A 23060-nucleotide genomic window follows, 5' to 3' on the forward strand; every position below is an offset into this window, starting at 1 on the left:
GGCGGCATAGGTAAGCACCTAAACTGCTGCCTCGCACAACAATTTCAAAACTACAACTAAAAGACAGAACGGACACCATCCAGAACCACAGGAAAGCTGGCTGAGTGGAAATTCTACAACTAGAAGGAAAGAGGAAAGCTCACGGAGAATCAGAGGAGCGGCAAAGGGCTGAGGTACGGAGACGCGTGCAGAGAAGAAGGGCGGCTGAGTGCCTGGCTGACTTTCTCTGGCGGGAGGGGGAAGGAAGCCCCCAACTGCACTGAACCCCAGTTCCGACTGCACTGAACCCCAGTTTCGGGCGAAACCCCGTGGACCCAGGCTCATACAGGGGGAGTCTGGACTGTCAGGTAGAGAGAAAGGCACACGGAGACTCGGAGACCCGGGGGAGCCGCGGCGGGTCTGGAGGCGCATGCACGCGAGTGATCACAGAGAAAGCTGAATGCGGAGGTTGCCACAGGCATTCCCTAGCGGAAGGGAGTCGGAAGCTCCTGACTGCACTGAACCCTAGTTCCGACTGCACTGAACCCCAGTTCCGGGCGAGCCCCTGGGGACCCACACTCTTACAGGGGGAATCTGGACTGTCAGGCAGAAACTCAGGGGAGTTGCGGAAGGCAGAGGTCTGGAGGTGTGCATGCAAGGGCAGGGCTGATGGGAAGCCAAGACTGTCTGCTCTACCCTGAGACTCCGCCCCATCGAAGCTGACAACAGAGGCTTTTGCAATTTGGCAAGTCTGAACCTATAAGGCTGTCTCCAGCACTGAACTTCTCCCAGCACAGACACAGCTGATCCTCACAGCCAACTGGCCTGGAGGTCTATTCCTCCCAGTGATACCAACAACAATCAAGACTTAACTACAACAAGGCTGTACACACAGTCCACAAAGGGGTGCACCAGGAGTGTCCACCTCAGGTTAACTAGGGAGGCCGACCCACTGGGCCATATAGGAAACCTAGCACACAAAGCTACCCTACCAACTCAGGGAAGCAGAGAAAATGCGGAGGCAAAGAAACAGCTCACAAACTAAAGAAATGGAGGAAAACAAATGACTGGATATAGAATTCAAAACCATGGTTATAAGGCTTTTCAAGAATATCCTAGAAAAGGCCAATAAATTTAGCAAGACCCTCGAAGATATGAAAAAGGACCAACTAGAAATTAAACATACACTGACTGAAATAAAAAATATTATACAGAGTCCCAACAGCAGACTAGGGGAACGCAAGAATCAAGTCAAAGATTTGAAAAACAAAGAAGCAAAAAACACTCAACCAGAAAAGCAAAAAGAAAAAAGAATCCAAAAAGTTGAAGATAGTGTAAGAAGCCTCTGGGACAACTTCAAGCGTACCAACATCAGAATTATGGGGGTGCCAGAAGAAGAGAGAGAGCAAGATACTGAAAACCTATTTGAAGAAATAATGACAGAAAACTTCCCCCACCTGGTGAAAGAAATAGACTTACAAGTCCAGGAAGCGCACAGAACCCCAAACAAAAGGAATCCAAAGAGGACCACACCAAGACACATCATAATTAAAATGCCAAGGGCAAAAGACAAAGAGAGAATATTAAAAGCAGCAAGAGAAAAACAGTTAATTACCTACAAGGGAGCACCCATACGACTGTCAGCTGATTTCTCAACAGAAACTATGCAGGCCAGACGGGAGTGGCAAGAAATTTTCAAAGTGATGAAAAGCAAGAACCTACAACCAAGATTACTCTACCCAGCAAAGCTATCATTCAGAATTGAAGGGCAGATAAAGAGCTTCACAGATAAGAAAAAGCTAAAGGAGTTCATCATCACCAAACCAGTATTATATGAAATGCTGAAAGGTATTCTTTAAGAAGAGGAAGAAGAAAAAAGTAAAGATAAAAATTATTAACAACAAATACATATCTACGTATCAACAAGTGGACCTAAAAATCAAGTGATTTAAAAATCTGAGGAACAAAATAAACTGGTGAATATAATAGAATTAGGGGCATAGAAAGGGAATGGACTGATAATTCTCAGGGGGAAAGGGTATGGGGATGCAGGAAGAGACTGGACAAAAATCATACACCTATGGAAGAGGACAGTGCGGGGGAGGTAAGGGCAGAGGGTGGGGTGGGAACCAGGTGGAGGGGAGGTATGGGGGGGAAAAGGAGAAACAATTGTATTAATCTGAACAATAAAGATTTATTAAATTAAAAAAAAAAAACAAAAAAAACCTCCACATTTCTTTCTGTTAAAAAAATAGTCCCAGAGAGAAAGCCACCTGCTACCGGGAATGATGGAAGGCGAGAGAAAATGAAGAAGTTCAAGAAATTAATGGTTCTGCCCTAGCTGGTTTGGCTCAGTGGTTAGAGCATTGGCCTCCGGACTGAAGAGTCTCGGGTTTGATTCCGGTTAAGGGCACGTACCTCAGTTGCTCGATCCCTGGCGCCGGCTGGGGCGCATGCGGGAGGCCACCAATCAATGTGTCTCTCTCACATCGATGTTTCTCTCTGTCTCTCCCCCTCCCTTCCACTCTCTCTAAAAATCAATATCCTCAGGTGAGGATTAACAAACAAAAAGAAATTAATGGCTCTTTGCCAGAAGATAGAAGCAAAGGAGTAATCCCGACAGGCACCCACTTCCAGAGCCCTGTCCCTGTCAGTGTCCGTCACACCTGCCTACGGCCCAGGCTGTACCCTCCCCGGTCCTCACAGCGAGCCTGAGAGGGCACCAGGCAGGAAACTGAGGTTCAGAGGCGTGACCCCACCTGCCCAGAGTGTCACTGGAAGGAAGGAGCTGGGATTCAGACCCAGGCCCCTCTGACTCCGGAGTCCACGCTCTCCTGGGAAGCCACGCCGCCTCCTCCCAGGCAGCAGGCAGGGCCCACTTACACGGGAAGGGTCCCGTGATCCAGGACAAAACACGGGTCTCCGCTGTGCTTACTTCCCTCCACACCCACAGACGAGTGTTCCCGTGGACCCCACGCCAGGCATTCCACAAACTCTCGGTCCCTCCCAGCCCAGCGGGGCCTGCGCCTGGAAAGGCCGGGCTGGCCTTCCTGCCCGTGATTTCCTCCCTGCGTGGAGGGCACCGCGAGGGCTGGAAGGAGCACGGTGACCGCCACCAGCTCCAGTCCACCTGCGTCCTCCTGCCTGAGCTCCACGCTGCACCTGGCACCACGCAGGCTGGGGGCCCCAAGAGGGTGCAGAAAAGTGACAACCCTCCACCCCCGCCCTGGAGAACAACAGAGATGCCCCACCCCCCAATCAGGCAGAGGTGTGGGGCCATGGGGGAGGGTCAGTGTGGAAGGAGGAGGCTGCTTCCGGTGTGGGGAGAGGGTGGAAAGGCTCTAGGGTGGCAGCTGAGCCGTCCCCAAAATAATGAGTGCTGCCAACAGAGCAGAGGGGAGTTCCAGGAGAGAGGACACAGGCAGAGCCAAGAAGCAGGAAGGGCAGGCGGTGCTGGGAAGTCCTGGGTGAGCCAATGAAGTGCGAGAGAAGCTGCAGAGAAGCTGCCGGTCAAAGTGACTGACATGCACTCACTTACTTAACAAAAATTCACCAGGACCAAGTACATGCCAGACACCGGGCACATCCTATCTAATAAAGAGGGAATATGCTAATTGACCCTCACACTGTCGCAAAAGATGGCGGTGCCCACCGCCAATAAGGAGGGAATAGGCTAATTGACTTCCCCGCCTTCAAAGATGGCAGCACCCACAGCCAATAAGGAGGGAATATGCTAATTGACTGCCCCACCCTCAAACATGGCAGCACCCACAGCCAATAAAAAGAGAATATGCTAATTGACTGCCACGCCCTCAAAGATGGCAGTGCCCACAGCCACAAGATGGCAGCGCCCAGGGCCGCCCAAGGCTCAGGTAACCAGGGCCGGCTGAGGCTTGTGCTGCCGGCAGTGGCAGCAGCAGAGGTGTGATGGGGCACTGCCTTCCCCTGAAGGCCGGGTTGCCTCCCGCCCCTGAGGGCTCCTGGACTGTGAGAGGGGGCAGGCCAGGCTGAGGGACCCTCCCTCCAGTGCATGAATTTTCATGCACCGGGCCTCTAGTCTATATAATAAAAGCCTAAGGGCCTGTTATGGTGGGACGACTGGAACGACAGGTCACTATGATGCACTGCTCAGCCAAAAGCCAGGCTCATGGCTAGCGAGCGCAGCTGCCATGGCAGGGGCCTCTCCCAACTCCGTGGCAGCACTACTGAGCGGCGGCGGCAGGAGCCGCGGGCTGGGATGAGCATGAGCGGTGTGGCGCCAGTCCAGATTTGGGCTCCTCCCTGGCCGCCTGCCGCTCGGCGTACTGCTACATCCTCCGAGGGATGTCCGACTGCCGGCTTAGGCCCAATCCCAGTGCCGTTCTCTGTAGAAGGCAGTCAGTCTGAACAACTCAGTGACTCAGGGAAGTGCAGGGGACTCAGGGTGAGCCTGCCTCCGAGCTTGACTCACCCACTTGATGGTGCTCGCAGGACAGACGTTGGTGGCCCAGCCCGTGCATGTGCAGCAGCTGCTGAAGCTCAAGCAGCAGGCCGTGCAGCAGCAGAAGGCCATCCAGCCACAAGCCGGTAGGCGGACAACCCTCAAGGGGTCCCGGACTGCGAGAGGGCGCCGGCTGGTCCCGAGACCCCCCCCTCCAGTGCACAGATTTCGTGCACCGGGCCTCTAGCAGTGGAATAAGAGGCAACCAACCTCTCGCCTCCTGAAGCTCTGTATCTAATGATAAAAAAGATGATAACCTGGTGGGTAAGTATTTTATCCTCTTTTTACAGGTGAGGACATTGGCCCCTGAGTGAGCGGTGAAGTGATTTGCCCAAGACCACACGGCCGGTCCACCTCAGAGGCAGGACTCCACTCAGGCCCTGCACAGCTGGAGGGCACCTGTGAACTGCTCCGGTCGCTGGTGAGGCAGGACTGGACACCTGACCCACAGGAGGGCTGCAGGAGATACCACAGGGGGCAGACGAGACCGGAAGTCAACAGAGAGGCTGTTGCAGAAGTTGGACAATGCTAGGGCTGGGACAAGGACCGTCACGCCTGGCTGCACAGGCTGCCCCCACACCACTCCCAGCGGAGCCGGTTCTGCGGGCGACAACAGGAGCAGTGCCCCGGGAGTGGTGGCGCTGGTGACCCTGGCTAGGGAAGGGGCCGGACACACATGGCTATGGATGAGCCGCATCCATAGGTCCCTGGGGAACAGCTGTTAACCAAACCCCACTGCTGTCACAGGGCCACAAGCTGCTTCCTCTGAGGACAAGGGGCAGCTATGTCTCAAAGACGTCCCCACCACACCCTGGGCTACCACAGGACCAGTGGCGCCCACATTTCTGTAACAAAGATGCCGGTGCAGGGAGGGCTCCAGGAGCAAGTAAGACAGGCGACAGCGACGGGGGATGGGGTCGGGGGATCGGGGGCGCAGAAGGGCACAGGCCCAGAAGTCCTGCAGCCCAGAGGCGGGCTCATCGCTCCTTGATGCATTTCTCAGACTCCCTTGCAGAGGACCCCCTTCTGAGGAACACCTTTCAACCACCCGCCCTGGGGGCTCTGCCACCGGCCCCTCCACCCAACGTAGGCTTTGGCTCAGGACCCTCTATGTCCAGGTCACTGCCAAGCTCAGGGCTCCAAAGGCTGGCGGGAACAGGCCGGGGACCTGTGCTTCCAGCCCCGGCCGGCCGGGCCTCACACTGCTCCGGAAACACTTGGTTTTGTTCCTTGGGTGAAAGGCTGTCCTCCAGCAACGCAGACGCTCTGATAAGTTGTCTCTGACGCCATGCACACCCCTTGGGGCAAGTGAGGCCCGGTCCTTTCTCCCAGGCTGCTGGGTAAGGGCACTAAGGAGAGGCTTGGGAACCCGAGACGCGGCAGGAAAAGTGGGCGCAGAGCCGGGCATCTGAGCTACCTGGCGCAGGCAGGTGCAGCGTCAAGTCCTGGCTCTGCACCCTGCAGGCCTGAGACCTTGGGCAACGATTTCATTGCTGTCTGAGCCTCAGCTCCCTCATCAGTGAAATGGGTATAACAGTACCTACCTGGTAGGGTTAGACAGGATGGGAGGGGGGTAGTGATGGGAGATCTGACAAGGTAAGTTCCTGTGCGTGGCTGACATTCCATCTCCATCTGTCCCGCCCTCCCCTTCCCCTTTCCCCCTTCCCCCTCCCCCCAGCCCTTGTGCTGGCTCCTGCTGAGACCTAGGTCCAACTGGAAGGCCTCATTGTGCTGGGACTGGGGGTATCAGAAGGCCAGAGAGAGATGGGATGGAGTGGGACAAGAGAAAGACGGGGGGCGGGGGGAGGGTGAAAGGTTGGACAGACAGGCACAGAGATGGAGTCAGAAACAGGGACAGAGAGAGAGAGAGAGAGAGAGAGAGAGAGAGAGTCAGAAAGAGACAAGGAAGACAGAGAGAGGGTCCAGGCAGAGAAATAGAGAGACAAGGTGAGAGAGAGGGTCCAGGCAACAGGAAGGGTGCAGTCAATCATGCCCCATGAACAACAAAAGGGGCCCTGCCCTGCCCACTCCCGCCCCAGGGCTGCAGCCCCGATGTTCCCTCTGGGTCTGTCCTCACCCTCTCCTCCACCCTGCCCCTGCCCTGGTCCCGGAAAAACTGACGGGTGGGAGCAGGAACCAGCAGTGCTTCCTGGAGTTGGGCGCCCTCTGGAGGAGAGAGGGGAGAGGGGGTGCTAGGGCCCTGCAGAGAAGGGGTGTGGGGCAGGCTGGGAGCTGGGGACCCTCTTAGGGAAGAGCTAGAATCCCCTGAAGGAGGGGGTGGGGTCACAGCCAGAAGCCGGGACCCCTCAGGGAGGGGGTGGGAGAATAGTCAGCTTGTTCCTGGACCTCCCAGGGAGGGCCTCATTCCTCCCGTCAACAAACACTGGCCATCACTCAGGCCGGCCAGGACTGGGCGGGGCAGAGCAATGGATGAGGACGGTCCCTACCCCCAGGAGGGTGCCGTCCAGACAAAGGGATACCTAGGAACAAACACTTCCCACCCTCCGAATTCCACTCTTTCCTCCAACTGCTGGCCCCTGCCACCTGCCCGAACAAAATGCTCGTTAACCAAACTTGGATTAAACTTCCCTCTTCCCTCAGGTCTGTGAACCTGCCTGAGCCAGCCTTCAGCTCTTCTTCGCAGCCCTGAGCACAGGCTGGAAATCTTCTCTGGTCTACCCGGAGCTCCGCGGACCAGGCCACTGCATCTCCCCTTCCCCACGCGGTTCTTCCCAGCTGGTCTGTTCTCCCCTGTAAAAATCCCCTTTAGCCTAACCCCGGAGAAGCTCGCCATGTCCCCACATTCCCTGCCCTCTTCCCTTCCTAGCCTCCTCCCTCCTGCAGCCCCCCTCCTTGGATTAACCCTTGCAAATAGCCCCTCCTGACCACCCACGCTCGGTTTTGTGGTTGTTGACATCTGTGAAATTATTTACCAAGAAGACATCCACCGTTGAACTAATGAAATAAACCATACAGAAAAAAGGAGGCAGATAACTAAACGGAAAATTGTCGATTCACCATTGGCACCAAGTTTCCTAATTACCAAGACAAAAAAGAAGCCAGGAGTAGTTATGCTCCAATTCTTACCCAATGAGAAAAGGATACAATCTCACCAGGAGGGACCTTGTTTGGGTGTAAGAATCCCCAAAAGAATGTATTGGATCGAAGTGTACAAGAAGACGGCAAATCGGATACGATTACCAATAGCAGTGTTAAAGAGGCTGACACATTCTGTGTAGGGTGGCCTTACGCCAAGTCAAGGAAGTGAAAACAAAACGTCCGTCCAGGGAGTGGGTTTTGCAAGAAGGTGAAAGGAAACAGTGTTCTCTGACAGGGAACTGGATATTAGGGATGGAGAATCTACAGGAATGCGGTTAGCAGGTCCCCGGGCGACTTTCTCCCCTCTCACATGTATCTGAGTTTCTGCCTGTCCATCCAGGACCCGGTGCCCCTGCCTCCGGCCTCAGGTGACACTCACTGCAGCACCTGAAGGCCCCAACGTGCCTCCGCCTGGGTGCTGGCCCTCCCACAAGTCTCAGGGGGCCTTAAAAATCCCCGTGGGAGCCCAAGCCGGTTTGGCTCAGTGGCTAGAGCATCGGCCTGAGGACTGAAGGGTCTCATGTTTGTTTTTTGTTTTTTTTAAATATATTTTATTGATATTTTACAGAGAGGAAGGGAGAGGGATAGAGAGCTAGAAACATCGATGAGAGAGAAACATCGATCAGCTGCCTCCTGCACACCCCCCACTGGGGATGTGCCCGCAACCAAGGTACATGCCCTTGACCGGAATCGAACCCGGGACCGTTCAGTCCGCAGGCTGACGCTCTATCCACTGAGCCAAACCGGTTTCGGCAAGGGTCTCATGTTTGATTCAGGTCAGAGGCACATGCCCGGGTTGCAGGTTCGATCCCCAGTAGGGGACATGCAAGAGGCAACTGCTCAATGATCCTCTCTCATCATTGAGGTTTCAATCTCTCTCTCCCTCTCCCTTCCTTTCTGAAATCAATTAAAAAAAAGAAAGAAAGAAAAATAAAATCCCCGTGGGAAGAGCAAGAATGTTCCAAGTCACATCGCACCGGAAGAAGACCAGGCTGGGTGTGGTAAAGGTGGCTGTTCTGAAATGGGTTCTAACAGCCTCAGAGATGGGAAGATGCTCAGCTTCCCAGCCCCTGGGGTTAACAGAGCCCCCTCTCGGTCCAGCTGGAGACAGAGAGCGAGCACACAGCGGGGCAGGCAAGGCACAGAGGCAGGGGCTCCTGCCCAGGCTGGTCGTCACAGAGGCTTGGGGAGGATGGACAACTGGCCTGGGGCCCCCACTGGGAGTGCTGTCTCCAGAATCCTTTCTGCGGCGTCTTATGTTCACCGGCCACTGGTATTGTCAGGAATGCAGCGATGTCAGGGTGGGAGCCGCTGCTCACCTCTGATAAAGCCCTTGAGCATTCTCCCTGAGGCGCAGCAGGTCGGCCACGCCCTCAGCCCTGCCCCGTCTGGAGAATAGTTAACCCGGGGGTGGGCCCAATTCCTGGGAATGTGCCAGGGGCTGGATTTCCTGGTTGTGCTGGAGCAGCAGGTGGGTTACAGGATGCAGGTGTGGAAGACAACTCTGGGGCAAAAGGTATTCACTCAACCTATGTGATGTGTCTCACAATTGATGCGTTGTGACTTGAGAGATTCCAGCATTTCCAGGCACTGCACGGAGTGCTTTCCATGCCTTCTACTTTTGCAATAACCCCGAGAAGAAGACACCAGTTACAACTACATTTAGCAGGGGAGAAAGTGAGGCTCAGAGAGGTTAAGTAATTTGCAAAAGGTGGCCACACCGACCAGTGACAGGGTCAGGATTCAAACCCAGGACCCACAGATCCTAAAGCTCATGCTCTCGCCATGTTTAAATGAACCCTTTGCCTCGTGGGCCAGTCAGGCGTGCCGATACATGCCTTCTCCCTAATCCAAAGCTTGGAAAACCCTCAGCCTCCAGGTTTGGATGGCAGCGCCAGTTCCAAATGCCCCGTCGGGCACTGGCAGAGGTGGGGGAGGGCAGCTGGGCCTAAGGTTGCAGACACAGTGTCCCCAAGAGTCGGCCTTAATGAGAGGAGCAAAAAGGAAAAACAGCAGAAGCTGAGCAAGTGGCTAAGCGCAGCTTCTGGCAGAGAATCTGTGCTGTCTGTCACCGCAGCCGAAATGTGGAGACAGAAACCTAGCAGGCCTCACACATGGGGAGGTGACAGTCACCACTAGAAACAGCACTTGCAGGTGAGGGGAGGGCAGGAGGAGGGGGAAGGAGGCACAGAGGGAGGGACCGTCTAGCTCTTCCCGTGGCATTTGTTGGGGGGCTGGGGCAGGACCCACAGTCACTGAGAGCTCTGCTGTATGGGCCCTGACCAGCAGGATCACCACCTGGGGGCCTGCAGGAGATGCCCTGACCCTCGACCTGCTGAGTCAGCGTCTGCATTTGCGTCAGCCCCCGAGGGATTCAGACACGCAGGAGCTGGTGGTCAGAGTAACCGGTCACCCCCACTTCCAGCTCCTTTCTAAGGCCCAGAATGGGGTGTTTATAGCCTTTTGGGGAGACCCCCAGCTGCTCCCAGCTGCTCCCAGATAGAAGAAAATCTGCCCGTCCTGCCCTGGCAGAGGAGACCTCCACATCTGAGATTCATCCATCGGCTGTGCAGCAAATATGTACCCACAGTGTCTCCGTGCCAGGCCCTGTGCTGGGAGCGGAGGGCATAGCTGTAACAGAGGCAGGCAAAGTCCCTGACTCATGGAGCTACAGTCCAGTGGGGGTTCTGGGGGGCAGACGAGACACACCCAGATGATTGAGACTGTGCATGCTCTGAAGGAAATGTGCGGGGTGTTATGACAGTGACGGGGATGGGGGATGGAGGAGTGCCTTGAGATGGGTGGTCAGGGAGGGCTTCTCTGAGGAGGTGACATTTGTGCTGAAACTTGAAGGATGGGAGGAGGGCAGCTGTGCAAAGATTTGAGACGATGATGTGGCCACGGTTATGGAGCAAGGACTCATGTCTCCTCATGCTGCTACCCAGGTGCCAGGGTTGACCAGACACTCACAAGGCCCACAGCACGTTCTCAGAGGCAGCGAGGACCAAGGCCTGCTGCCTCCTCCCCGTTCTGGGGTCAGGTGCCAAGGAGTGGACACTCTGCCCCACACAGACAAGCCCTCTGCCTGTGGTGATCCCCGAGCTCCTTCACACCCTGTTTGCTGGCTGCTTTGCAGCTGGGGACTCTGAGGCAATCAATAAGAACAAATCCAAACTGAGGGGCATTCTCTGAAGCAACTGGCTTGAATTAATAAAAAATGTCAATGCCGCCGAAACCGGTTTGGCTCAATGGATAGAGCATCGGCCTGCGGACTGAAAGGTCCCGGGTTCGATTCCGGTCAAGGGCATGTACCTTGGCTGCGGGCACATCCTCAGTGGGAGGTGTGCAGGAGGCAGCTGATCGATGTTTCTCTCTCATCGATGTTTCTAGCTTTCTATCCCTCTCCCTTCCTTTCTGTGAAATATCAATAAAATATATTAAAAAAAAAAATGTCAATGCCATTAAGGATGAAAAAAAGGGGGGGCTGAGACATGACAACTAAATGTAGTATGTGACCCTGGATTGGATCTGAGATTTTTTAAAAAAGCTATAAAAATATTGGAAAACTTGCATATGGATTTTATATTAGACTAGAGGTCCGGTGCACGAAATTAGTGCACTCGGGGCAGGGGCGGGGGGTGGGGGGTCCCTCAGCCTGGCCTGCACCCTCTCCCAGTCCAGGAGCCCCGCCATTGATTGCCCTGCAGAGGGAGGCCCCTACCCACCCACCGCAGACTGCTGGTCGGTGGCCTGGGCCTCCCTCTTTGGGGCAATCGTGGAGTCCCTTCCCCCCCCCCTGCCCCGCCCTGACTGATTGCCCTGCTGGCCAGTGGCCTGGGCCTCCCTCTGTGGAGTGATCGTGGGTCGATGGCAGGGGCCCCCCGACCAATTGCATCGCACCTGCCTTGGCTGGCCTGGTGTCAGTGCATGTCATAGAGTGGTCGTCCGGACAGTCGTTCTGCTGTTTGGCAGTTCGGTCGATTTGCATATTATGCTTTTATTATTATAGATAATATATAGAGTCAATGTTAAATTTTCCACAAATGATAACCATATTGTTGTTTTGTCCAGATTATTATAATGGTATCAGGAGGGTATCCTTGCCCTCAGGAATGGACAAGTGTTTAAGAATAAAGTGTCTTGCCCAGATGGCATGGCTCAATGGTTGAGTGTTGACCTATGAAGCAGGAGGTCACGGTTCGATTCCTGGTCAGGGCACATGCCTGGATTGTGGGCTTGATCGCCAGTAGGGGGCATGCAGGAGGCAACCAACCAATGATTCTCTCTCACCATTGATGTTTCTGTCTCTCTCCCCTTCTCCCTTCCTCTCTGAAATCAATAAAAATATGTTTTTTTTTAAAAAAGAATAAAGGGAGAAACCAAGATGGCGGCATAGGTAAGCACCTAAACTGCTGCCTCGCACAACAATTTCAAAACTACAACGAAAAGACAGAATGGACACCATCCAGAACCACAGGAAAGCTGGCTGAGTGAAAATTCTACAACTAGAAGGAAAGAGAAAAGCTCACAGAGAATTGGAGGTATGGCAAAGGGTCTTTGTACGCGCAGAGAGGAAGGGCGGCTGAGAGCCTGGCGGACTTTCTCTGGCGGAAGGGGGAAGGAAGCCCCCGACCGCACTGAGCCCCAGTTCTGACTGCATTGAACCCCAGTTCCAGGTGAGCCCCTGGGGACCCACGCTCTTGTGGGGGGAATCTGGACTCTCAGGCGGAGACTTGGGAGCCGGGGAAGGCAGAGGTCTGAAGGCGCACGCATGCCAGTGCGCACAAAGGCTGTGGAGGTTGCCACAGGCTTTCCCTAGTGGAAGGCAGTCAGAAGCTCCTGACTGCACTGAGCCCCAGTTCTGACTGCACTGAACCCCAGTTCCAGGCGATCCCCTGGGGACCCACGCTCTTGTGGGGGGAATCTGGATTCTCGGGTGGAGACTCGGGAGCCGGGGAAGGCAGAGGTCTGAAGGCGTGCGCGTGCGTGCAAGGGCAAGGCTGACAGGAAGCCAAGGCTGTCTGCTCCGCCCTGAGACTCAACCCCACCCAAGCTGAGCAGAGAGGCTATTGCAATTTGGCAAGTCTAATCCTATAAGTCTGTCTCCAGCACTGAACTTCTCCCAGCATAGACACAGCTGATCCTTACAGCCAACTGGCCTGGAGGTCAATTCCTCCCAGTGATACCAACAACAGTCAAGACTTAATTACAACAAGGCTGTACACACAGTCCACAAAGGGGTGCACCAAGAGTGTCCACCTCAGGTTAACTGGGGAGGCAGACCCACTGGGCCACATAGGAAACCTAGCACACAAATCTACCCTACCAACTCAGGGAATCAGTGAAAATGCGGCGTCAAAGAAACAGATCACAAACGAAAGAAATGGAGGAAAACAAATGACTGGATATAGAATTCAAAACCACAGTTATAAGGCTTTTCAAGAATATCCTAGAAAAGGCCGATAAATATAACGAGACCCTCGAAGATATGAAAAAGGACCAACTAGAAATTAAACATACACTGACTGAAATAAAAAATATTATACAGAGACCCAAAAACAGACTAGAAGAACACAAGAATCAAGTCAAAGAATTGAAATACAAAGAAGCAAAAAACACTCAACCGAAAAAGCAAAAAGCAAAAAAAAAATCCAAAAAGTTGAAGATAGTGTAAGAAGACTCTGGGACAACTTCAAGCGTACCAACATCAGAATTATGGGGGTGCCAGAAGAAGAGAGAGAGCAAGATACTGAAAACCTATTTGAAGAAATAATGACCGAAAACTTCCCCCACCTGGTGAAAGAAATAGACTTACAAGTCCAGGAAGCGCACAGAACCCCCAAAAAAAGGAATCCAAAGAGGAGCACACCAAGACACATCATAATTAAAATGCCAAGGGCAAAAGACAAAGAGAGAATATTAAAAGCAGCAAGAGAAAAACATTTAGTTACCTACAAGGGAGCACCCATACGATTGTCAGCTGATTTCTCAACAGAAACTATGCAGGCCAGACGGGAGTGGCAAGAAATTTTCAATGTGATGAAGAGCAAGAACCTACAACCAAGATTACTCTACCCAGCAAAGCTATCATTCAGAATTGAAGGGCAGATAAAGAGCTTCACAGATAAGAAAAAGCTAAAGGAGTTCATCACCACCAAACCAGTATTATATGAAATGCTGAAAGGTATTCTTAAAGAAGAGGAAGAAGAAAAAAGTAAAGATAAAAATTATGAACAACAAATACATATCTATCAACAAGTGAACCTAAAAATCAAGTGAATTAAAAACCTAAGGAACAGAATAATCTGGTGAATATAATAGAATCAGGGGCATAGAAAGGGAGTGGACTGATAATTCTCAGGGGGAAAGGGGTATGGGGGGTTCAGGAAGAGACTGGACAAAAATCATACACCTATGGATGAGGACAGTGGCGGGGAGGTAAGGGCAGAAGGTGGGGTGGGAACCGGGTGGAGGGGAGCTATGGGGGGAAAAAGGAGAAACAATTGTAATAATCTGAATAAAGATTTATTAAAATAAAAAAAAGTCAAAAAAAAAAAAAGAATAAAGTGTCAGAATGTTTGCAGCTAACTTTCAAATGAGCCAGTAAAAAAAAAAAAAAAAAAAAAGTAAAAACATACACATTTGCAGAGGAAGAAAGAAGTAACAATATGCTAACAATGGGTGAATGAATCTAGGGTGCCAGATATATGGGTATTCACTGTACTTCTCTTACAACTTTCCTGAAAGTGGATTTAAATAAAGTTGGAGGAAAGTAAATTTGCTCGGTCTCTGTTAACGCAGTGTGACCTGCTCTGCATCCCCGCCCGTCCTGCGGCGGGAGCCTGGCTCTCAGATGAGGAACCGTTACTGAGAATCCTGTTCAGGCTCTGACAGGGAGCGCCCTGGCCCTGCGGACCCAGTCCCTGTGGCTTTGTGGGGCCTCTCTCTGGAAGAGCAAAGCCATGGCTCACTGGACCCCAGGAATGCTCCCTCCCTGAGCCTGTGCACCCCGGCAGCCAGGCTCCACAGGGACCGACACCTCAGGCCAGGGCCCTGAAACGCCAAACCACTCTCCCCAGAGGACGCCTTCTGGGGCCCCGTGAAAAGGGGAGCCATTCTGGAGGGTGAGGTGAGGCACTGATACAGGGCACAGGGCTCCCAGAAAACTCAGCGTAGGCCGTCCTCCAGGCTGGAGGGCAGGCTGGGACAGAGGGAACCAAGGCAGGCTTCCCGGAGGAAGAAGTACCTATGTGAGACTTAAAGGATGAGCAGAAGTTCGCCCAGCGACCGTGGGTGGCGGACAATCCAGGAGAAAGACAACATGTTCAAAGTCTCAGAGGCAAGAGAAAACGTAGCTTTTTCAGAACACGAGAAGCAGATGGGTGCTACCAATTCCAGGGTGTGAGATGTGCCGTGAGAAATGGTAGGAGCCGAAGATGGATTTTATCCCCTTGGTGATGAGGGGCCACAGAAGGGGTGGTGACATCCTGGGAGCAGCTCCTTAGGAAGATCCGGAGGCAACTGTGGAATGTGGGTGTGGAGAGAGAAAGGCTGGGGTGATGAAGACAGCCAGTAGGCGGCAGTGGGAGAGAGAGGAAGGGGTGGGTACCAGAGGATTCAGGCTGGCTGCGGGGGGTCAAGGATGACTTTCTGGCTTGGGGGCTGGATGGATGGTGACACCATTTGCAGAGGTGGTGGTTACACAGGAGGAGCAGGTGGTTTGGCCCTGTTCGTTTGTTTTGTTGTTGTTAATCCTCACCCGAGGATATTTTTCCATTGGTTCTTAGAGAGAGTGGAAGAGAGAGGAAAAGACAGAGGGAAATATCAATGTGAGAGAAACACATCGATCGGTTGCCTCCTGCACACGCCCTGAACCAGGGCCCAGCCGGGGAGGAGCCTGCAACCGAGGCACGTGCCCATGATCAGAATCCAACCCGGGACCCTTTGGTCCGCAGGCCGATGCTCTATCCACTGAGCCAAACTGGCTAGGGCTGGTTTTTTTTTTGTTTTTTTCTAAAAAATATATTTTTATTGATTTCAGAGAGGAAGGGAGAGGAGAGATAGAAACATCTATGACGAGAGAGAATCATTGATCGGCTGCCTCCTGCATGCCCTCCACTGGGGATCGCGCCCACAACCCGGGCATGTGCCCTGACCCAGAAATGGAACCTTGACCTCCTGGTTCATAGGTCGACGCTCAAGCACTGAGCCACACCAGCCGGGCGGCCCTGTTTGTTTTACAGGGTTCCCACTAATCAGCAAATGCGGGAGAATGACCAAGGGCCCAGGACCTTACAGCACGTGTGGGGGCAGGTTTCACCTCACTGCCGCCGCATCTGTGAGGCCTGGGGGTGGCTCTCCACGCCTGCCCATGCCCTCGCTCCATGTGCGCTGGGGCTGCGGAAAAGAAGGCCCGTGGGCAGCCGCTGAGCAGGCCAGCCTCAGAGGGACTCCCAGGGCGCTTCCTGGGACCTAAGGCTCAGGACACCCCTTCACGGACCCCAGAGACACCCAGCATCCCCTCCGATCACACCCCAACGCCCTGCATTGGAAAACCTGCCCCACAGATGGGTTTACCAAGCCCTCAAAGAGGCTTTTTGTACCAGGGCCCCACAGGCTCTGGGACGCAGGCAGGGAGGGTGGCATCCAGGAAGTTCAAGAACTGGCACGTCACAGGTGCCACCTGCTTTGGATGGACTCGTATCGGCCTGCAAGTCTGGACAGCGGACTGAGAGCCCCTGCTGTGTAGGCGCCCCCCCCTCCCCCCGTGGGGGCTCACAGGGCGGGGGACAGGGCTGAGTAGGGCAGGGTGCCCCCAGGATGCCCGGTTTGCCACTGTTTATACCAGCCAACATGAAAGCATTTCCCTATTTTAACTACGAACTCATCCAGGGGTGACATCAGAGGTCCCTTGCCCCATCTGAGGGCGGGAGGGGCGGGGGGAGGGGGTGCTGCTGTCCCATCATGTGTCATCCCTGCACACTCCCCAAACCACTCCTCACATTTCCGTCCCCCAATGGCTCCTGGGAAGCCAAAGTGGTGATCCAGGCTGTCATCAGCCTTAAGCTGACCCTAAGGGACAGCTGGGACACAGCTGGGCCCTGAAGGCCGGGCCTACAGGATTAGGACCTGTCTCAGGCCGGCCCCCTCTGCTCCCCACACACAGGAGCCGCTGTGGTCTCCCCCTCCTGGCCTTTAGCCAAATGGAGCCCACAGACAAACATGATAGGAGCCCGAGGCAGAAGGGGATTCATTCACATCACGGGGCCTGGGGCCTCTAGGCTGTCGTGATACATCACCACAGGCTCCCACTGGACCAGCAGGCTGACCTTTGAACTGTCCCGCCCACCCCACCCCCCTGCCAGCACACGGGAGCCCGGGGTGAGGAACAGAGCCCAGGTCAAACAGGCTGTCCTACTGGGTGCTCATGAACAAGGCTGTCCGCCGTGGAAGGCCAGACCCACACAGAGGGCAGAAAAGAATTCACGCAGAAGGAGCTTATCCCAAAAGGAACGAAAACCTACTCGCGTGCGAAGTCCTGAGAGAGGACATGAGGGAAGTACCGGGGGTGCTGAAATTCGACTGACGTGATCTTTGCTTTCCTGCCACCCCCAGATTTTGTATTCTGGAAAACAATATTGCCTTAAGGACAGGCAGCCCTTTTGCCGGAGATGGGGTTATAAAAACTCTTCTTGTACAACGAGATTCAAGATTCGGAGAGCTTCCAGGCTGGTGAGCACGCTTACGGGGAAGGCGGGCACTGGAGAAGGCACGGGGTCTCGCTACCACCCCCACCCCCATACCTGGCCCCATGCAGACTTCCCATTTGGCTGTTCCTGAGTTCTGTCCTTTATAACTAACTGACAATAATAATGAGGAAGAGGGTGAAGAAATAAAATGGAGTCACTATAGTCAAGCTGCTAAATTAACGAAGATCATGTAGATTGAGACTTGAGGCAACGCTTCTATTCTTGTTCGAACTAGCCTGGGAACATAAACTTTTGAACTTTCCAGTCCTGCCTCCATGCCTGGACATACATCAGCCTTCCAGATAAGCCTCTGATCATCCCCCGAAGGACTAAGGAAGGAATGTTCCCGCATCCAGACCACCTGACGTGCCTTATCTAGAGGATCACAGCTCTGGCCAAGGCAGAGGCTAGGACTGCAGGACCGGTTCCTGTCGAGAAGGCGATCTTTACTATACGAACTCTCCGAACTCTCCGTTCCCCTTCCTTCTTCAGAACACTTATGGGCATGGCCTAGTCGTTATTTCCAGTTTGCAAACCCTAAAGACCCTTGAAAAAAACTATCACCATGTCAAAGCCTCCTGTCTCGTTTTGAGTTCATTCGACAGGAATGCCGTTTCCCTGCGTTCTGTCCGTTGTTCTAGTGACCTGTGAACCTGCATTTGCAGGCAGCAGCAGAGGAACAGGTAGCCTGGGTGCCCCATGTGTGGCTGCCCCCAAGTGGGGCCGTCTTGTGGGGCTGAGCCCCTGACCCTGGGTCTGTACTAACTCTGGGTAGACAGTGTCAGAATTGAATTGAATTGCTGGACACCCAGGTGTGTTGGAGAATTGGGGAACTGGTTGTTGTTGTTTTTGGGAAAAAAAAAAAAAAAACAGCCTAAAGGGACCTGTTGGCTGAGGGGTTATGACACAGGAGAAAAGACAAAGATTGCCGTCCTGCCTGCCGTTAACCCCGAGCCTGTCACTGTCCCTCTCTGGGCTCAGTTTCTCCCTGGTACAGAGGAGAGTCAAGGTGTTCTGTGAGGACCCCAGCCCCTACCTTCTCTGCTGTGGCTTCCCAAGAAGCTTCTTGGCTCTGCTTCCAAAAACTATTTCTTTACTTTGAAGCCAAAGCGTCCTCAAAGGAGGCTCGGGGCCCCCAGACATTAAAGCGGTAAAGCCAAGGCAGGAAGACCCAGATGGGCCGGCGGGCCAGGTGGGCTGCCGAGGTGCCACCACTCCTCCCGAGTGAGGTGGGCCCGAGGCCTCCCGCTCTTACCTGCTCCACACAGTCTGGGATCTCCGGGGCGCAGGGTAGCGTCCCTACACTCTCCATGGACAGCACGTCCTTCAGCAGCTCCTCACAGCCTGTGGACAGACGTACAGACAGACAGTGGGGGTCAGAGCCTCAGCCTGGCATGGCAGCTTTACTTCTGATGAACAGGCCTTCGTGGGAAGGGCTGCGGGAAGGCAGAGAGCCCGCGTTTCCAGGAGACCAGCGGCTCATTTAAAGGCAGAGCTGGGACACCCCGGCTGTGGAGAAGACAGCCCAGGGCCCTGCGGAGGGAGCTGGGACGGGTCCTCACCCTCCAGAGGTGCTTTCCCTGGAACCAACACTGACAGGGAATACGCAGAGAGGAGACTCCCAAACGCGGAAGAAAGCTGAGGGCAATGGGAATCAAGGGGGCCTTCCTGGAGGAAGGGGTGTAAGACAGTACTGCCTGCCTGACTTGCAGGGACTCCAAATGCACACATGACCCTGAGGCTGAGGCCCTCTGCAACCCTGCAAACTCCAGACGTCTTGGAGAGGGCCCCCCTCACGCTGGCTCCTCCTCCTGCTGACTCAGCTACACAGGTGGCCTCTCTCTGAGGTCCCTGAGCAAATGACCCCAGATCACATCAGACAAAGAAGGTCAAACTTGCAAAGTGCCTAGCATGGGCACATGACAGGTGCAGGTGGTGGTGGACCCGCGGTTCAAACAACTCCGCTCAGAGTCCTTTACCTGCTGCGTGCAGTCCCCTCGACTTCTCAGCTCACTCCCTTTGCCCCTCACCTCTGTGGCAGTTATTCCTGCTTCCTTCCCACCTGCCCAGAACTCGGGGTCGCCCCACAGGGGAGGACTCACACAGATAGGGAATGTGGATAACGGGAAGGCCTCGGGACTCCTGGAAGTAAGCTGTTCCCTCCACAGCCGGGGGCGGCCTTCCCAAGTCCACCCGCTGGAGGCTTAGGCTGCTTTCTCTAGGCCAGTGGTCGGCAAACTCATTAGTCAACAGAGCGGCAAAGCGCGGCTCACGAGCCGCAGTTTGCCGACCACTGCTCTAGGCAGCAGGGAGAGCTGTCAGAGTTGCCACATTCTGAGATCGTATTTTGGGGTCTCTCACAATGGCCTTTGCACTGGGGAAAAAGAGGGATTTTATGTTGCTCCATTAAAGGGGAGGGGCATGGAGGAAAGGAAGAATTGGGGGCGTTTAGGGAAAGAGAGGGGGCAGGAAACGAATCAAGGAAACTTAGGAGGGACGGAGGGAGCTAGCGTGCCCAGCCCTGCCCAGCTTTGCTCAGAACTGCTGGTGTAAAAACTGTAAGACCCATGTCCTGGGAAATTCATCGGGAGTTTGATTATCTATGGTCGGCAAACTGCGGCTCGCGAGCCACATGCGGCTCTTTGGCCCCTTGAGTGTGGCTCTTCCACAAAATACCTCGGCCTGGGTGAGTCTATTTTGAAGAAGTGGTGTTAGAAGAGGTTTAAGTTTAAAAAATTTGGCTCTCAAAAGAAATTTCAATCGTTGTACTGTTGATATTTGGCTCTGTTGACTAATGAGTTTGCCGACCGCTGATCTAGGGAGGTGACCTCCTTCAGGAGAAAGAAAAAGGGAAAAAGAGGGGGTCCTTCCCCAGAGGGGGACAGACAGTGGGAAGGGCAGAAACGGCTGTCCGGCCGGCCCCAGCATGCCTAGCTCCGGGTGCAGGATTCCGTGGGGCGCCAGCGGGGAGAACCCACTTCTGGAACCATCCTGGGCTCCTGGGACCCCCAAAGGGAGGGGTCTGAGCTGAAACCCGAGTCATGTCAGCCTCCCCCACTGAACAGGACCGTGGGAGCCCCTAGGAAGACCTCACCTCTCATGGCGAACACTCCCCGGCAAAAGTCCTTGAAATTGATTCTCCCCAGGTCGTTGGGATCCAAATATTTCACAAGTTTTTCCACCTGCGGGAAGAAAGAAGTGGCAGGTGTGAGGCCCCCAGACACTCCCCAGAGGGCTCATGTTGCTGGGGGGAGGCTGGCCAGGAGGCTGGGATGAAGGGAGGGCTCGTCAACTGAGCCAAGGGGCTGCCTGTGGTGCCTCCTGGCCCTCTCCCCCCTCAACCCGGGGTCAGCGCCCGCCCCAGACAGCAGTGGGGCCACTTCAGTCACTGAGGGTGACAGGCCGCAGAGCAACCCCAACGCCGCAGTGCTCAGAACCCGGTCTGTCTGCCGAGCTCGTCTCCAAGCCCACGAAGACGGGCACATGGAAAGCAAACACTCGGATTTTTTAACTGTGGTTTCTTTCACACAAAGCCAACTGCAGAAACTCTAGAAAAGAGAATAAGCCAAAACCCTGCCATTTCCCACTTTACCTTTTCAACCCATCGTTTTTTTTATTTGTTTGTTTGTTTTTAAATATATTTTTATTGATTTCAGAGAGAGGGAGGGAGAGGGAGAGATAGAAACATCCATGATGAGAGAGAATCACTGATCAGTGCCTCCTGCACGCCCCCACTGGGGATTGAGCCCACAACTCGGGCACGTGCCCTTGACCGGAACTGAACCCAGGACCCTTCAGTCCACAGGCCAATGCTCTATCCACTGAGCCAAATAGGCCAGGGCTCAACCCATAGTTTTAACAACTTTTTAAAAAAATTGTAATTCTGGGAAACTCTTGGTCAAATTCCCCTTTGTCTATACGAAGCATCATTATGTCAGCATCATTGGGACTGCTCCCTCTCACCCACATCCAATCCACACCCAAATACTGAATCCTAAAGCTACCTTCCTTTCCACCTCACTCCTGGGATCAGACTGGTCACAGCCATCATCATCGCCCTCCCCGACTGTGCAAACCTCCTCATTCATCTACCCTCCTCCACTTTCAGCCCCTCCAACTCATTCTCTACTCCAATTGGATCATGTCATCTATTCCTCTGCTTAAAATCCAGTAACTGTCCACTGCACTTAGGGTAAAATCCAACTCGGTCACATGGCCTGCAAGGCCCTATCTAATCTGGCCTTTCGGGCCGGTCTCCTCCCACTTTTTCTGTCACTCACAGCATTCTAGCCACACAGTCAACTCCATCAGCAAACCAAGCTCTGTTCTGCCTCAGGGCCTTTGCACATGCTCTTCTCTATATTTCAACTGTTTATCCTCCCCATTCATCACCTGACAACACCTATTCATCCTTCAGGCCTCTCTTTGTACCTCCATTAAATGTTTCTCCCTCAGATAAGCCTGTCCTGACCACTTGCATCTAATTAAGCCCATCCCGCTATGACCCAATCATGCAATACCCTGTACTTATCCTTCAAACCGCTTGTCACAGAAAGTAAGTTCCTTGAGGGCAAGGACCATGTCTGTTTTCATCGCCATTGTGTACCTAGTGGCTCACACAATGACTGGCACATGGTAGAAGCTTCATAAATATTGGCTAAATAAATGACTACAAATGATTCTCCAAAACATCTAAGTTTTTAAAGCTTTTGATAATAGTTGCCAAATTGTTCTCTCTATAAATGTCTTAAGTCTTCCATCAGAGCAACTTGCAAGCTTGGGTATTTTTCCTAGTTTTTGGCAATGGCCAATTTTGTCAGAACTACCTTTTCTAATTAATTGGAGCCATTTCTCCCTGCAACTCCTCCCACCCCCCATGATTTCCAGCACCTGAAATTCAGCTCTGATATTTCTTCTAGAAGTCCACTTCTAAATCAGCCTGTAACTTAGTGGCAGCCCCTCCACAGTACACAAAGCATTCATTCCTGCATTATTCACTCAGCCATTCATTCAAGCAACAATGGGGCACCTCCTACATGCCAGGCACTATGCTGGGGGCTGAGGGCTAATCACACACATGGTCACATGGACATACACACCTAGTCATGCATACACACACACACACACACACACACACACACACACACACAACTTGTTGTCAGGCACCAGCCCCCCAACCACATCAGTAGCTAAGCACAGCTGGGCAGCTGGACAGCAGGTGATGGGGGGCTAGAAAAGCACTTTGGAAACTGTTGTGCAGGAAAGGGATTCCTGTCACTGCTGCTCTTGTTGAGACTGTCATGGCAGACATCCTCCAGTCACCCCCCCCCTTTGCCCCCACATGCTCTGAAGCCCATGCCATGTGGGGGATTCACCCATTCGTAAGGACCACGCTTCCTGCACGCCCACAGGAGACACCCAGGGCAGCAGGGGTCTAAGCCCTGGTCACTGCTGGTGGCCAGCATCACGGCCATGTGCCCACTGGGTTTTCGAAGATGGCTAGTGAGCAAGGAGAGACCTTAGACACACATCCCTCCTCCCTCCCTGAGCTCAGGAGCTCAACGCTTGCACCTCTGTTCCCGCTGACCCTCTTTGTCCAGTTGGGGGTGAGGCGTGACCCCCTGAACCTGCGACCTAGCAGGCTCTCAGGAAAGGCTAGAGGAACTCCAATGAAGGGGAAGGTGGCCTTCTACCAGCTCCTGCCCCATCCGACGGGAGCCTCCTTAGCATTGCAGCTGCACCGCACCCCCAGA

At 53.7% G+C, this 23060-nt stretch overlaps 1 protein-coding gene across 1 annotated transcript in view; it reads right to left on the reverse strand.

Moving 5' to 3' along the window:
- The window catches only part of RAB11FIP4 (RAB11 family interacting protein 4), a 105400-nt gene that overhangs the window by 54448 nt on the left and 27892 nt on the right, over positions 1-23060 (reverse strand). Inside the window, exons 2-3 of the mRNA XM_080682162.1 lie at positions 20402-20489; positions 18563-18651 (exon numbers count right to left, since the gene is read on the reverse strand). Coding sequence (XP_080538288.1) covers positions 18563-18651; positions 20402-20489 — 177 coding nt within the window. The remainder of the gene's footprint in view (positions 1-18562; positions 18652-20401; positions 20490-23060) is intronic.

Source organism: Plecotus auritus, assembly GCF_963455305.1.
Source record: "Plecotus auritus genome assembly, chromosome: 7".
Taxonomy (NCBI): Eukaryota; Metazoa; Chordata; class Mammalia; order Chiroptera; family Vespertilionidae; genus Plecotus; species Plecotus auritus.